The 18,026-nt window shown below is 41.4% G+C and overlaps 1 protein-coding gene across 1 annotated transcript in view; it reads right to left on the bottom strand.

Moving 5' to 3' along the window:
• TRAPPC10 (trafficking protein particle complex subunit 10) overlaps positions 1–18,026 on the bottom strand; it is an 837,250-nt gene that overhangs the window by 591,756 nt on the left and 227,468 nt on the right. Inside the window, exon 7 of the mRNA XM_053705118.1 lies at positions 13,618–13,865. Within this exon, the coding sequence (XP_053561093.1) occupies positions 13,618–13,865 (248 nt within the window). The remainder of the gene's footprint in view (positions 1–13,617; positions 13,866–18,026) is intronic.

The raw sequence follows: 18,026 nt of genomic DNA, 5'->3' as shown, positions 1-18,026 counted from the left end.
GGACTGGTTAGGTTTCCAGGCCTGCTTAGATTGAGCAAAAGTTCCCTCTTGTTTTGAAGCGGAGGAAGTTGATGCTGCACCTGCCTTGAAATTTCGAAAGGCACGAAAATTAGACTGTTTGGCCTTTGCTTTGGCCCTGTCCTGAGGAAGGGTGTGACCCTTACCTCCAGTAATGTCAGCAATAATTTCCTTCAAACCAGGCCCGAATAAGGTCTGCCCCTTGAAAGGAATGTTGAGTAATTTAGACTTCGAAGTCACGTCAGCTGACCAGGATTTAAGCCATAGCGCCCTACGCGCTTGGATGGTGAATCCGGAATTCTTAGCCGTTAGTTTAGTCAAATGAACAATGGCATCAGAAACAAATGAGTTAGCTAGCTTAAGTGTTCTAAGCTTGTCAATAATTTCAGTCAATGGAGCTGTATGGATGGCCTCTTCCAGGGCCTCAAACCAGAATGCCGCCGCGGCCGTGACAGGCGCAATGCATGCAAGGGGCTGTAAAATAAAACCTTGTTGAATAAACATTTTCTTAAGGTAACCCTCCAATTTTTTATCCATTGGATCTGAAAAAGCACAACTTTCCTCAACCGGGATAGTAGTACGCTTTGCTAAAGTAGAAACTGCTCCCTCCACCTTAGGGACCGTCTGCCATAAGTCCCGTGTAGTGGCGTCTATTGGAAACATTTTTCTAAATATAGGAGGTGGGGAAAAAGGCACCCCCGGTCTATCCCACTCCTTGCTAATAATTTCTGTAAGCCTTTTAGGTATAGGAAAAACATCAGTACACACCGGTACCACATAGTATTTATCCAGCCTACACAATTTCTCTGGTACTGCAACTGTGTTACAGTCATTCAGAGCAGCTAATACCTCCCCAAGCAACACACGGAGGTTCTCAAGCTTAAATTTAAAATTAGAAATCTCTGAATCAGGTTTCCCCGAATCAGAGATGTCACCCACAGACTGAAGCTCTCCGTCCTCATGATCTGCATATTGTGACGCAGTATCAGACATGGCCCTTACAGCATCTGCGCGCTCTGTATTTCTCCTAACCCCAGAGCAATCGCGCTTGCCTCTTAATTCAGGCAACCTGGATAATACCTCTGACAGGGTATTATTCATGATTGCAGCCATGTCCTGCAAGGTAATCGCTATGGGCGTCCCTGATGTAATTGGCGCCATATTAGCGTGCATCCCCTGAGCGGGAGGCGAAGGGTCTGACACGTGGGGAGAGTTAGTCGGCATAACTTCCCCCTCGTCAGAATCTTCTGGTGATATTTCTTTTATAGTTAAAGACTGATCTTTACTGTTTAAGGTGAAATCAATACATTTAGTACACATTCTCCTATGGGCTCCACCATGGCTTTCAAACATAATGAACAAGTAGTTTCCTCTGTGTCAGACATGTTTAAACAGACTAGCAATGAGACTAGCAAGCTTGGAAAACACTTTAAACAAGTTTACAAGCAATATAAAAAACGTTACTGCACCTTTAAGAAACACAAATTTTGTCAAAATTTGAAATAACAGTGAAAAAAGGCAGTTACACTAACAAAATTTTTACAATGTATGTAACAAGTTAGCAGAGCATTGCACCCACTTGCAAATGGATGATTAACCCCTTAATACCCAAAACTGAATAATAAGAGACAAAAACTTTTTTTTGTTTTTTGTTTTTCAAACAGTCACAACAACTGCCACAGCTCTACTGTGGCTTTTTACCTCCCTCAAAAACGACTTTGAAGCCTTTTGAGCCGTCCAGAGATGTCCTGGATCATGCAGGAAGAAGCTGAATGTCTCTGTCAGTATTTTTAGCTGCACAGAAAAACACTAAAATAGGCCCTTCCCACTCATATTGCAACAGTGGAAAGCCTAAGAAAACTGTTACTAGGCAAAAATCAAACCAGCCATGTGGAAAAAAACTAGGCCCCAATAAGTTTTATCACCAAATACATATAAAAACGATTAAACATGCCAGCAAACGTTTTAAAATACACTTTTATAAGAGTATGTATCTCTATTAATAAGCCTGATACCAGTCGCTATAACTGCATTTAAGGCTTTACTTACATTAGTTCGGTATCAGCAGCATTTTCTAGCAAATTCCATCCCTAGAAAAATATTAACTGCACATACCTTATTGCAGGAAAACCTGCAAGCCATTCCCTCTCTGAAGTTACCTCACTCCTCAGAATATGTGAGAACAGCCATGGATCTTAGTTACTTCTGCTAAGATCATAGAAAACGCAGGCAGATTCTTCTTCTAAATACTGCCTGAGATAAACAGTACACTCCGGCACCATTTAAAAATAACAAACTTTCGATTGAAGAATAAACTAAGTATAAAACACCACACTCCTCTTACGACCTCCATCTTGGTTGAGGCTTGCAAGAGAATGACTGGATATGACAGTTAGGGGAGGAGCTATATAGCAGCTCTGCTGTGGGTGATCCTCTTGCAACTTCCTGTTGGGAAGGAGAATATCCCACAAGTAATGGATGATCCGTGGACTGGATACACTTAACAAGAGAAAAAGTTCCCAAAGAAGAATACAGCAAATTACAACATAGCAAAAACCTTGTCAAATCACAAGCCAGTGGAGGGGCGGTCATACAGTTTAGGTAATCTACAGTATGAAAGTTGTGTGTACTAATGTGTCACACACAAGGACAGTATCAAAGTCGTGTGCACTAATGTGTCCCACACAAGGACAGTATCAAAGTCGTGTGCACTAATGTGTCCCACACAAGGACAGTATGAGAGTCGTGTGTACTAATGTGTCATGCACAAGAACAGTATGAGAGTCGTGTGTACTAATGTGTCACACACAAGAACAGTATGAGAGTCGTGTGTACTAATGTGTCACACACAAGAACAGTATGAGAGTCGTGTGTACTAATGTGTCCCACACAAGGACAGTATGAGAGTCGTGTGTACTAATGTGTCCTACACAAGGACAGTATGAGTCGTGTGTACTAATGTGTCACGCACAAGGTCAGTATGAGAGTCGTGTGTACTAATGTGTCGCACACAAGGACAGTATGAGTCGTGTGTACTAATGTGTCCCACACAAGTACAGTATGAGAGTCGTGTGTACTAATGTGTCACACACAAGGACAGTATGAGAGTCGTGTGTACTAATGTGTCATGCACAAGAACAGTATGAGAGTCGTGTGTACTAATGTGTCACACACAAGAACAGTATGAGAGTCGTGTGTACTAATGTGTCACACACAAGAACAGTATGAGAGTCGTGTGTACTAATGTGTCCCACACAAGAACAGTATGAGAGTCGTGTGTACTAATGTGTCCCGCACAAAGACAATATGAGTCGTGTGTACTAATGTGGCCCACACAAGGACAGTATGAGTCGTGTGTACTAATGTGTCCCACACAAGGACAGTATGAGAGTCGTGTGTACTAATGTGTCCCACACAAGGACAGTATGAGTCGTGTGTACTAATGTGTCCCACACAAGTACAGTATGAGAGTCGTGTGTACTAATGTGTCACACACAAGGACAGTATGAGAGTCGTGTGTACTAATGTGTCACACACAAAGACAGCATCAAAATCATATGTACTAATGTGTCCCACACAAGGACAGTATGAGAGTCGTGTGTACTAATGTGTCCCACAAAAGGACAGTATGAGTCGTGTGTACTAATGTGTCCCACACAAGGACAGTATGAGAGTCGTGTGTACTAATGTGTCCCACGCAAGGACAGTATGAGTCGTGTGTACTAATGTGTCCCACACAAGGACAGTATGAGTCGTGTGTATTGTGTCCCACAAAAGGACAGTATGAGAGTTGTGTGTGCTAATGTGTCACGCACAAGGACAGTATGAGTCGTGTGTACTAATGTGTCCCACAAAAGGACAGTATGAGAGTTGTGTGTGCTAATGTGTCACGCACAAGGACAGTATGAGTCGTGTGTACTAATGTGTCCCACAAAAGGACAGTATGAGAGTTGTGTGTGCTAATGTGTCACGCACAAGGACAGTATGAGTCGTGTGTACTAAATGTGTCCCGCACAAGGACAGTATGAGTCGTGTGTACTAATGTGTCCCACAAAAGGACAGTATGAGAGTTGTGTGTGCTAATGTGTCACGCACAAGGACAGTATGAGTCGTGTTTACTAAATGTGTCCCGCACAAGGACAGTATGAGTCGTGTGTACTAATGTGTCCCGCACAAGGACAGTATGAGAGTCGTGTGTACTAATGTGTCCCGCACAAGGACAGTATGAGAGTCGTGTGTACTAATGTGTCCCGCACAAAGACAGTATCAGTCGTGTGTACTAATGTGGCCCGCACAAGGACAGTATGAGTCGTGTGTACTAATGTGTCCCACACAAGGACAGTATGAGAGTCGTGTGTACTAATGTGTCCCACACAAGGACAGTATGAGTCGTGTGTACTAATGTGTCCCACACAAGTACAGTATGAGAGTCGTGTGTACTAATGTGTCACACACAAGGACAGTATGAGAGTCGTGTGTACTAAAGTGTCCCGCACAAAGACAGTATGAGTCGTGTGTACTAATGTGGCCCACACAAGGACAGTATGAGTCGTGTGTACTAATGTGTCCCACACAAGGACAGTATGAGAGTCGTGTGTACTAATGTGTCCCACACAAGGACAGTATGAGTCGTGTGTACTAATGTGTCCCGCACAAGGACAGTATGAGAGTCGTGTGTACTAATGTGTCCCGCACAAGGACAGTATGAGAGTCGTGTGTACTAATGTGTCCCGCACAAGGACAGTATGAGAGTCGTGTGTACTAATGTGTCCCGCACAAAGACAATATGAGTCGTGTGTACTAATGTGGCCCACACAAGGACAGTATGAGTTGTGTGTACTAATGTGTCCCACACAAGGACAGTATGAGAGTCGTGTGTACTAATGTGTCCCACACAAGGACAGTATGAGTCGTGTGTACTAATGTGTCCCACACAAGTACAGTATGAGAGTCGTGTGTACTAATGTGTCCCACACAAGGACAGTATGAGAGTGGTGTGTACTAATGTGTCCCACACAAGGACAGTATGAGTCGTGTGTACTAATGTGTCACACAAAAGGACAGTATGAGTTGTGTGTACTAATGTGTCCCACACAAGGACAGTATGAGTCGTGTGTACTGTGTCCCACAAAAGGACAGTATGAGTTGTGTGTACTAATGTGTCACACACAAGGACAGTATGAGAGTCGTGTGTACTAATGTGTCCCACACAAGGACAGTATGAGTCGTGTGTACTTATGTGTCCCACACAAGGACAGTATGAGAGTCGTGTGTACTAATGTGTCCCACACAAGGACAGTATGAGTCGTGTGTACTAATGTGTCACACACAAGGACAGTATGAGAGTCGTGTGTACTAATGTGTCCCACACAAGGACAGTATGAGAGTCGTGTGTACTAATGTGTCCCACACAAGGACAGTATGAGTCGTGTGTACTGTGTCCCACAAAAGGACAGTATGAGTTGTGTGTACTAATGTGTCACACACAAGGACAGTATGAGAGTCGTGTGTACTAATGTGTCCCACAAAAGGACAGTATGAGCCGTGTGTACTAATGTGTCACACACAAGGACAGTATGAGAGTCGTGTGTACTAAAGTGTCCCACACAAGGACAGTATGAGAGTCGTGTGTACTAATGTGTCCCACACAAGGACAGTATGAGTCGTGTGTACTGTGTCCCACACAAGGACAGTATGAGTCATGTGTACTAATGTGTCACGCACAAGGACAGTATGAGAGTCGTGTGTACTAATGTGTAAGCTAATGTGTACTAATGAAAGCTGAAACGCATTGCTGTAGATGTGACGTCATGTTAAGTTATTGATCATATTGGGATATTTATTACTTTACAGCTACTTCCCATTGATATGAACATTAGAAGAACCTGTAAATATTTTCAGGTTAATTCTTGCACAGTAAAAACTGATGTACAAGTAGGGCGGTGGAGCATATAAACTTCATAAAAGACTGAATCCCCTGGGTCCGGATTAGTTGTATGAGCATCACATGAGAAGACCAAGTGTATTACCAAAAAGGTGAGTGACGAGAACCCACAAACTTTGTGAAAAGAAGAGATATGTAAATGTGTAGCTAAGCACACTGTGCTAAAGTCTGTAGGACAAAGGAGGAATAATTATTTATTTATATATATTTTTAACCGATATTTTAACCATATTTGCTTAGCCAAAATTGATTATATTAGAAGTTTTTATTTGTGTGTATTTGACCCGTAGAAAAACATAATTTATGTAAGAATTTACCTGATAAATTCATTTCTTTCATATTGGCAAGAGTCCATGAGCTAGTGACGTATGGGGCATACAATCCTACCAGGAGGTGCAAAGTTTACCAAACCTTAAAATGCCTATAAATACACCCCTCACCACACCCACAATTCAGTTTAACGACTAGCCAAGAAGTGGGGTGATAGAAAAAAAGAGTAGAAAGCATCAACAAAAGGAACTCAAATATAATTGTGCTTTATACAAAAAAACATAACCACCATAAAAAGGGTGGGTCTCATGGACTCTTGCCAATATGAAAGAAATGAATTTATCAGGTAAGTTTTTACATAAATTATGTTTTCTTTCATGTAATTGGCAAGAGTCCATGAGCTAGTGACGTATGCGATATCAAATACCCAAGATGTGGAACTCCACGCAAGAGTCACTAGAGAGGGAGGGATAAAAATAAAACCAGCCATTTTCCGCTGAAAAAATTAAATCCACATCCAAAAAAAAATAAAGTTTTGCTTATAATTGAAAAGAAAAAACTTAAAACATAAGCAGAGGAATCAAACTGAAACAGCTGCCTGAAGAACTTTTCTACCAAAAAACTGCTTCCAAAAAGGCAAATACATCAAAATGGTAGAATTTAGTAAATGTATGCAAAGAAGACCAAGTTGCTGCTTTGCAAATCTGAGCAACTGAAGCTTCATTCTTAAAAGCCCATGAAGTGGAAACTGATCTAGTAGAATGAGCTGTGATTCTCTGAGGCGGGGCCTGACCAGACTGCAAATAAGCCTGATGAATCAAAAGCTTTAACCAGTATGCCAATGAAATGGCAGAAGCTTTCTGACCTTTCCAAGAACCAGAAAAGACAACAAATAGACTAGAAGTCTTCCTGAAATCTTTAGTAGCTTCAGCATAATATTTCAAAGCTCTTACAACATCCAGAGAATGTAAGGATCTCTACAAAGAATTCTTAGGATTAGGACACAAAGAGGGAACAACAATTCCCCTATTAATGTTGTTAGAATTCAAAACTTTAGGTAAAAATTAAAATGAAGTCCACAAAACTGCCTTATGATGGAAAATCAGAAAAGGAGACTCATAAGAAAGAGCAGATAATTCGGAAACTCTTCTAGCAGAAGAGATAGCCAAAAGGAACAACACTTTCCACAAAAGTAGTTTAATATCCAAAGAATGCATAGGCTCAAAAAGAGGAGCCTGTAAAGCCTTCAAAACCAAATTAAGACTCCAAGGAGGAGAGACTGATTTAACGAAAGGCTTGATACGGACCAAAGCCTGCACAAAAGAGTGAATATCAGGAAGCTTAGCAATCTTTCTGTGAAATAAAACAGAAAGAGCAGAGATTTGTCCCTTCAAAGAACTTGCAGACAAACCTTTATCCAAACCATCCTGAAGAAACTGTAAAATTTTAGGAATTCTAAAAGAATGCCAGGAGAATTTATGAGAAGAACACCATGAAATATAAGTCTTCCAAACTCGATAATAAATCTTCCTAGAAACAGATTTATGAGTCTGTAACATAGTATCAATCACTGAGTTAGAAAAACCTCCATGACTAAGCACTAAGCGTTCAATTTCCATACCTTCAAATTTAACGATTTGAGATCCTGATGGAAAAACGGTCTTGAGACAGAAGGTCTGGTCTTAAAGGAAGTGGCCAAGGTTGGCAACTGGACATCCAGACAAGATCCGCATACCAGAACCTGTGAGGCCATGCTGATGCTACCAGAAACACAAACAATTGTTCCATGATGATCTTGGAGATCATTTATGGAAGAACTAGAGAGTCGGGAAGATATAAGCAGGTTGGTAAAACCAAGGAACTGCTAAAGCATCCACTGACTCCGCCTGAGGATCCCTGGACCTGGACAAGTACCTGGGAAGTTTCTTGTTTAGATGGGAAGCTATCAGATCTATTTCTGGAAGACCCTACCATCTGAACAATCTGAAAAAACACATCTGGATGGAGAGACCACTCCCCCGGATGTAAAGTCTGACGGCTGAGATAATCCGCTTCCCAATTGTCTACACCTGGGATATGTACCGCAGAAATTAGACAAGAGCTGGATTCCGCCCAAGAAAGTATCTGAGATACTTCTTTCATAGCTAGGGGACTGTAAGTCCAACCCTGATGATTGACATATGCCATAGATGTGATATTGTCTGTCTGAAAACAAATGAATGGTTCTCTCTTCAACAGAGGCCAGACCTGAAGAGCCCTGAAAATAGCACAGAGTTCTAAAATATTGATTGGTAACCTCGCCTCTTGAGATTTCCAAACCCCTTGTGCTGACAGCTCCCCAACCTGAAAGAATTGCCTCTGTTGTGATTACAGTCCAGGTTGGATGAACAAAAGAGGCCCCTTGAACTATACAATAGTGATCTAACCACCAAGTCAGAGAGAGTCGAACATTGGGATTTAAGGATATTAATTGTGATATCCTTGTATAATCCCTGCACCATTGATTCAGCATACAAAGTTGAAGAGGTCTCATATGAAAACGAGCAAAGGGGAATCGCGTCCGATGCTGCAGTCATGCGACCTAAAACTTCCAAGCACATAGCCACTGAAGGGAATGATTGAGACTGAAGATTTCGACAAGCTGAAACCAATTTTATTTGTCTCTTGTCTGTTAGAGACAGAGTCATGGACACTGAATCTATCTGGAAACCTAAAAAGGTGTCCCTTGTCTGAGGAATCAAGGAACGTTTTGGTAAATTGATTCTCCAACCATGTCTTTGAAGAAACGACACTAGTTGATTCGTGTGAGATTCGGCAGAATGTAAAGACTGAGCAAGTACCAAGATATCGTCCAAATAAGGAAACACCGCAATACCCTGTTCTCTGATTACAGAGAGTAGGGCACCGAGAACCTTAGAAAAAATTCTTGGAGCTGTCGCTAGGCCAAATGGAAGAGCAACAAATTGGTAATGCTCGTCTAAAAAAGAGAATCTCAGAAAACGATAGTGGTCTGGATGAATCGGAATATGAAGATATGCATTCTGTAAGTCTATAGTGGACATATAATGACCTTCCTGATCAAAAGGCAGAATAGTCCTTATAGTCTCCATTTTGAAAGTTGTCAGTCTTACAAAACGATTCAAAATTTTCAGATCCAGAACTGGTAGGATTACCCCTGAAAGCTCTAGATCTGAAACACATTAAAGAAAAGCTTGAGCCTTCACTGGATTTGCTGGAACGTGTGAGAGAGAAAATCTTCTCACAGGAGGTCTTACTCTGAAACCTATTCGATACCCTTGAGAGACAATACTCTGAATCCATTGATTTTGGACAGAATCTGCCCAAATGTTTTGGAAAAATTTTAATCTGCCGCCCACCAGCTGAGCTGGAATGAGGGCCGCACCTTCATGCGGACTTGGGGGCTGGCTTTGGTTTCTTTTGGTTTCAGAGACAAATCAGGATCTGTTTCCTGTTGCGCTAAGCTTTCCAACCAAAAAGTTGATGCAGCTGCAACATCAGCCATGGATATAGCAGGCCTAAGAATGTAGCCAGAAAATAAATAAGCTTTCCTTAGATAAGATTCAAGTTTCCTATCTAAAAGGGTCCTTAAAAGAAGTACTATCTTCCATAGGAATAGTAGTACGTTTTGCAAGAGTAGAAATAGCAATACATCTCAAGATCCTCAAGTCGTTACTAACGACCACCAAGTTATCTACTTGAAGGATCCATCTGATATCTCTGGTAAATAGAATCTGGAGAATTAACATTATTCGGCACCATTAATCGCTACATAGCGACCGCAAAGTCCAAAGTAAGGCTTATGAAGTCTACATAAAACCCTGCCGGTTTACACCGCTTATTTGAAGCACAAAGAATTCTTATTAGTCAATTTTCGTGACCGCAAAGATTGTCTTAATATCCCCCAGGACTTCCTTCCATATAAAGGAATAGGGGTTGCCACGGTAACATCACCTGCCGTCATAGAACATGACGTCACGTTATCTCTACACAAAAAGGCGCTTCTATTACCAACCAGTAACGCCAACTATACACATTGGGTAATTAAGGCCTGCAATCTAACAGTTGACTTTTTGCCACTTGGCAAGCAAACAACTTTCCTCAATTTTGGGATATCGTTACTATCTCTATAAAGCGCAAGTACTGAACAAATCGTTCTTTTATGTTTATTTTATATGTATAATTGCATTGTTTAAGGGAGACGTCCCTTTATTTTACATTGTATCGTTTTAGATTCTAGACACCTATCTGTTTGTAACAGTTTTAAATAGTATAATAAATTGCTGCTTGGAATTTTCCATTGATATTATAGATATGCCTCTGTTTCTTTTCTGACACAATATATATATCTATCCAGTAATACATAGGAGATAAACTATATTTTTTGGACACTACATTCACGTTAATCAATACATCACCTATATACCCTTGCTTTTAGCGCTTAACTATATTTTTGACATTGCTTTTGCTACATTGTATTCTTGGAGGGGAATTCACTAGTTAAGCTGGGTCACAGTTCCTTTAGCGCCTACAATTTTCTTTTCTCTAAGAGTAGAAATAGCCCCATCAACTTAGGGTATTTTTCAAAAACTCCAATCTAACTGCTGGCAAAGGATACAACCTTTTAAACCTAGAAGAAGGAATAAAAGAAGTACCAGGCCTATTCCATTCCTTTGAAATCATATCAGAAATAGCATCAGGAACTGGAAAAACCTCTGGAGTAACCACAGGAGGTTTATAAACAGAATTTAAACGTTTACTAGTTTTAGTATCAAGAGGACTAGTTTCCTCAATATCCAAAGTAATCAACACCTCTTAACAAGGAACGAATATACTCCATCTTAAAGAGATAAGTAGATTTGTCAGTGTCAATATCAGAGGTAGGATCTTCTGAACCAGATAGATCCTCGTCAGGAGGAGGATAATTCAGTATGTTGTTGGTCATTTGAAATTTCATCAACTTTATGAGAAGCTTTAAAAGACCTTTTACCTTTATTAGAAGGCGGAATAGCAGACAAAGCCTTCTGAATCGCATCAGCAATAAAATCTTTTATATTCACAGGGATATCATGAAAATTAGATGTTGAAGGAACAATAGGCATTGTACTAGTACTGATGGATACATTCTCTGCATATAAAAGCTTATCATGACAACTGTTACATACTACAGCTGGAGATATAATCTCCGCTAACTTACAACAGATACACTTAGCTTTGGTAGAACTGTTATCAGGCAGCAGGATTCCAACAGTGGTTTCTGAGTCAGGATCAGATTGAGACATCTTGCAAATGTAAGAGAAAAAACAACATATAAAGCAAAAATTATCAATTTCCTTATATGGCAGTTTCAGGAATGGGGAAAAAAAAAATGCACACAGCATAGCCCTCTGAGCATAAAAAAGGCAAAAGGCATATAGGAAGTGGGGTTTAAATAATTAAATTATTTGGCGCCAAGTATGATGCACAACGCAAAATGAATATATTTTTGGGCGCTAACAACATCTGCAAATGACGCAACTCGCATCATGGCAGACGCAACCTTGTGTAAGGAAACCTGGCGTCAACTAAGACGCTAGAAATGACGAATTTGCGTCACCAAACGTACCTTTGCGCCAAAAAAAATTTTGCACCAAGAATAATTCAAATATCAGCATTTTGCGACCTCGTGAGCCTAATTTTGCCCGTGAAAATTAATGAAAAAGCAGTCAATTTGAAGAAAAGACTATACCCCAGGTAAGAAAAAATAACTTCCTAAATATGTTTCCCAATTTTGAAACTGTTATTCTGCAAAAGGAAATATACATAAACCTGACTCATGGCAAATATAAGTACAATATATATATATTTAAAACTTTATATTAATACATAATGTCCCAAACCATAGCTGAGAGATGAAAACATACTTACCGAAAGACACCCAATCCACATATAGCAGATAGTGAAACCAGTACTGAAAAAGTTTCAGTAGAGGTAATGGAATATGAGAGTATATCGTCGATCTGAAAAGGGAGGTAGGAGATGAATCTCTACGACCGATAACAGAGAACCTTTGAAAAGATTTCCCGTGAGGAAAACCATAGAATCAATAGATGATACTCTCTTCACATCCCTCTGACACACACTGTACTCTAAGAGGAATCGGGCTTCAAAATACTGAGAAGCGCATATAACAGAAGAAAATCAAGCACAAAAACTTACTTCACCACCTCCATAGGGAGGCAAAGTTAAAACTGAATTGTGGGTGTGGTGAGGGGTGTATTTATAGGCATTTTGAGGATTGAGAAACTTTGCCCCTCCTGGTAGGATTGTATATCCCATACGTCACTAGCTCATGGACTCTTGCCAATAACATGAAGGAAAAATAATTTATTGTTTTCTGGTTCTAATTAAAAAGTCATTATTTTGGTTATTATAACTAAGTAAATTTCTGTGTTTTATGTAATATCTTCCAAGGTTTGTCACAAGCACAACTCCAACAAACGCTCTCATGACTCCATTCGTAGACTAAATAAATCTTTGTACAGGTCCCATCTTATCTACAGACCCTCAGTATTATCAGTGATGTCTCTACCAGATACAGATACTGCTGTTGCATACTGAGCTACCATACATCTGTCTATCTCACACCTAATGTCTCTCAGAGACCCTCAGTATAGTCAGTGATGTCTCTACCAGATACAGATACAGCTGTCACATACTGAGCTACCATACATCTCTCCATCTCACACCTAATGTCTCTCAGAGACCCTCAGTATAGTCAGTGATGTCTCTACCAGATACAGCTGTCGCATACTGAGCTACCATACATCTCTCTATCTCACACCTAATGTCTATCAGAGACCCTCAGTATAGTCAGTGATGTCTCTACCAGATACAGATACTGCTGTCACATACTGAGCTACCATACATCTCTCTATCTCACACCTAATGTCTCTCAGAGACCCTCAGTATAGTCAGTGATGTCTCTACCAGATAACTGCTGTCACATACTGAGCTACCATACATCTGTACCTAATGTCTCTCAGAGACCCTCAGTATAGTCAGTGATGTCTCTACCAGATAACTGCTGTCACATACTGAGCTACCATACATCTGTACCTAATGTCTCTCAGAGAGCCTCAGTATAGTCAGTGATGTCTCTACCAGATACAGATACTGCTGTCACATACTGAGCTACCATACATCTGTCTATTTCACACCTAATGTCTCTCAGAGACCCTCAGTATAGTCAGTGATGTCTCTACCAGATAACTGCTGTCACATACTGAGCTACCATACATCTGTACCTAATGTCTCTCAGAGGTCTATTTCCCCACATAACCCTCCCTTCTATATATAGAAATCCTTTTGTTTGTCGTGTGTCTAACCTCCAGCAACTTCAGCTCCTGCACACAGTTATGGAGTAACTCAAGTGCACGGTTTGCCACTTCCCAAGGGCGCTGCAGAAAGAGGAGGAGGGTGCACTGGCGAGAGAAGAGGTAGCTGCGCAGGTCTAGCAGGGTTGCTTTGTGCCTCTGAATCAATTCCCTCTTCTCCATGTCAATAGGCTTGCGCAGTGCCAGACCATCCCAGCTCTGTACCGGTTGGCAGAAGGAACTTAGCCAGTTAGCGCCATCTGTGAAAGGACAGTTAGTTACTATTATCCCCTTGATTAGGAGGTTACAGCCCTTAAGGACCACAGCACTTTTCCATTTTCTGACCGTTTGGGACCAGGGTGGGCTATTTTTACATTTCTGCTGTGTTTATGTTTAGCTGTAATTTTCCTCTTACTCATTTACTGTACCCACACATTATATACCATTTTTCTCACCATGAAATGGACTTTCTAAAGATACCATTTTTATCATATCTTATCATTTACTATTAACAAAATATAAGATATGAAGAAAAAATGGGGAAAAAAACACACTTTTTTAACTTTGATCCCCAAAATCGGTTACACATCCACAACCACCAAAAAACACCCATGCTAAAAAGTTTCAAACTTTTGTCCTGAGTTTAGAAATACACAATGTTTACATGTTCTTTGCTTTTTTTGCAAGTTATAGGGCAATAAATGCAAGTAGTACTTTGCTATTTAGAAACCTTTTTTTTTCTTCAAAATTAGCGCTAGTTACATTGGAACACTGATATCTGTCAGGAATCCCTGAATATCCCTTGACATGTATATATATATTCTTTTTGTAAGACAACCCAAAGTATTGATTTAGGCTATTTTTGGTATATTTCATGCCACCATTTCACCGCCAAATGCGATCAAATAAAAAAAATCATTAATTTTTTTTCACAAATTTTGTCACAAACTTTAGATTTCTCACTGAAATTATTTACCAACAGCTTGTGCAATTGTGGCACAAATGGTTGTAAATGCTTCTCTAGGATCCCTTTTGTTCAGAAATGGCAGACATATATGGCTTTGGCATTGCTTTTTGGTAATTAGAAGGCCGCTAAATGCCACTGTGCACCACACGTATTATGCCCAGCAGTGAAGGGGTTAATTAGGGAGCTTGTAGGGAGCTTGCAGGGTTAATTTTAGCTTTAGTGTAGAGATCAGACTCCCACCTGACACATCACACCCCATGATCCCTCCCAAACAGCTCTCTTCCCTCCCCCACCCACGTCCACGCGCCTATTGCCCCCGCACGTGATCCCGCCCCCCTGTGGCGCACATCCACCCCATCGATGGCCGCCCACCCACTTCCCTGCAACGGCTCCCACAGACCAACGATAGTGACCATCGATAGCCAATGCAGAGAGGGCCACAGAGTGGCTCTCTCTGCATCGGATGGCTAAAAAACATAATTATGTTTTCCTGATAAATGTATTTATTTCCGGATATGGTGAGTCCACAGAATCATCAATTACTAGTGGGAATATCACTCCTGGCCAGCAGGAGGAGACAAAGAGCACTACAGCAAAGCTGCTATATATGTCACTTCCCTTACCCATAACCTCCAGTCATTCGGCCGAAGGAAAAATGGAAAAACATAATTTATGTAAGAACTTACCTGATAAATTCATTTCTTTCATATTAGCAAGAGTCCATGAGCTAGTGACGTATGGGATATACATTCCTACCAGGGGGGCAAAGTTTCCCAAACCTCAAAATGCCTACAAATACACCCCTCACCACACCCACAAATCAGTTTAACGAATAGCCAAGAAGTGGGGTGATAAGAAAAAAGTGCGAAAGCATAAAAAATAAGGAATTGGAAATAATTGTGCTTTATACAAAAAAATCATAACCACCACACAAAAAAAGGGGTGGGCCTCATGGACTCTTGCTAATATGAAAGAAATGAATTTATCAGGTAAGTTCTTACATAAATTATGTTTTCTTTCATGTAATTAGCAAGAGTCCATGAGCTAGTGACGTATGGGATAATGACTACCCAAGATGTGGATCTTTCCACGCAAGAGTCACTAGAGAGGGAGGGATAAAACAGAATTTATGTTTACCTGATAAATTGCTTTCTCCAACGGTGTGTCCGGTCCACGGCGTCATCCTTACTTGTGGGATATTCTCTTCCCCAACAGGAAATGGCAAAGAGCCCAGCAAAGCTGGTCACATGATCCCTCCTAGGCTCCGCCTACCCCAGTCATTCGACCGACGTTAAGGAGGAATATTAGCATAGGAGAAACCATATGGTACCGTGGTGACTGTAGTTAAAGAAAATAAATTATCAGACCTGATTAAAAAAACCAGGGCGGGCCGTGGACCGGACACACCGTTGGAGAAAGCAATTTATCAGGTAAACATAAATTCTGTTTTCTCCAACATAGGTGTGTCCGGTCCACGGCGTCATCCTTACTTGTGGGAACCAATACCAAAGCTTTAGGACACGGATGAAGGGAGGGAGCAAATCAGGTCACCTAAATGGAAGGCACCACGGCTTGCAAAACCTTTCTCCCAAAAATAGCCTCAGAAGAAGCAAAAGTATCAAACTTGTAAAATTTGGTAAAAGTGTGCAGTGAAGACCAAGTCGCTGCCCTACATATCTGATCAACAGAAGCCTCGTTCTTGAAGGCCCATGTGGAAGCCACAGCCCTAGTGGAATGAGCTGTGATTCTTTCGGGAGGCTGCCGTCCGGCAGTCTCGTAAGCCAATCTGATGATGCTTTTAATCCAAAAAGAGAGAGAGGTAGAAGTTGCTTTTTGACCTCTCCTTTTACCGGAATAAACAACAAACAAGGAAGATGTTTGTCTAAAATCCTTTGTAGCATCTAAATAGAATTTTAGAGCGCGAACAACATCCAAATTGTGCAACAAACGTTCCTTCTTTGACACTGGTTTCGGACACAGAGAAGGTACGATAATCTCCTGGTTAATGTTTTTGTTGGAAACAACTTTTGGAAGAAAACCAGGTTTAGTACGTAAAACCACCTTATCTGCATGGAACACCAGATAAGGAGGAGAACACTGCAGAGCAGATAATTCTGAAACTCTTCTAGCAGAAGAAATTGCAACTAAAAACAAAACTTTCCAAGATAATAACTTAATATCAACGGAATGTAAGGGTTCAAACGGAACCCCCTGAAGAACTGAAAGAACTAAATTGAGACTCCAAGGAGGAGTCAAAGGTTTGTAAACAGGCTTAATTCTAACCAGAGCCTGAACAAAGGCTTGAACATTTGGCACAGCTGCCAGCTTTTTGTGAAGTAACACAGACAAGGCAGAAATCTGTCCCTTCAGGGAACTTGCAGATAATCCTTTTTCCAATCCTTCTTGAAGGAAGGATAGAATCTTAGGAATCTTAACCTTATCCCAAGGGAATCCTTTAGATTCACACCAACAGATATATTTTTTCCAAATTTTGTGGTAAATCTTTCTAGTTACAGGCTTTCTGGCCTGAACCAGAGTATCAATAACAGAATCTGAGAACCCTCGCTTCGATAAGATCAAGCGTTCAATCTCCAAGCAGTCAGCTGGAGTGAAACCAGGTTCGGATGTTCGAACGGACCCTGAACAAGAAGGTCTCGTCTCAAAGGTAGCTTCCAAGGTGGAGCCGATGACATATTCACCAGATCTGCATACCAAGTCCTGCGTGGCCACGCAGGAGCTATCAAGATCGCCGACGCCCTCTCCTGATTGATCCTGGCTACCAGCCTGGGGATGAGAGGAAACGGCGGGAACACATAAGCTAGTTTGAAGGTCCAAGGTGCTACTAGTGCATCCACTAGAGCCGCCTTGGGATCCCTGGATCTGGACCCGTAGCAAGGAACTTTGAAGTTCTGACGAGAGGCCATCAGATCCATGTCTGGAATGCCCCACAGTTGAGTGACTTGGGCAAAGATTTCCGGATGGAGTTCCCACTCCCCCGGATGCAATGTCTGACGACTCAGAAAATCCGCTTCCCAATTTTCCACTCCTGGGATGTGGATAGCGGACAGGTGGCAGGAGTGAGACTCCGCCCAAAGAATGATTTTGGTCACTTCTTCCATCGCTAGGGAACTCCTTGTTCCCCCCTGATGGTTGATGTACGCAACAGTTGTCATGTTGTCTGATTGAAACCGTATGAACTTGGCCCTCGCTAGCTGAGGCCAAGCCTTGAGAGCATTGAATATCGCTCTCAGTTCCAGAATATTTATCGGTAGAAGAGATTCTTCCCGAGACCAAAGACCCTGAGCTTTCAGGGATCCCCAGACCGCGCCCCAGCCCATCAGACTGGCGTCGGTCGTGACAATGACCCACTCTGGTCTGCGGAATGTCATCCCTTGTGACAGGTTGTCCAGGGACAGCCACCAAAGGAGTGAGTCTCTGGTCCTCTGATTTACTT

Source organism: Bombina bombina, chromosome 3 (genome assembly GCF_027579735.1).
Source record: "Bombina bombina isolate aBomBom1 chromosome 3, aBomBom1.pri, whole genome shotgun sequence".
In the NCBI taxonomy this organism is placed as follows: domain Eukaryota; kingdom Metazoa; phylum Chordata; class Amphibia; order Anura; family Bombinatoridae; genus Bombina; species Bombina bombina.
Note: the sequence above shows the minus strand (reverse complement) of the source record. Positions and strands in the feature narration are given on the sequence as shown.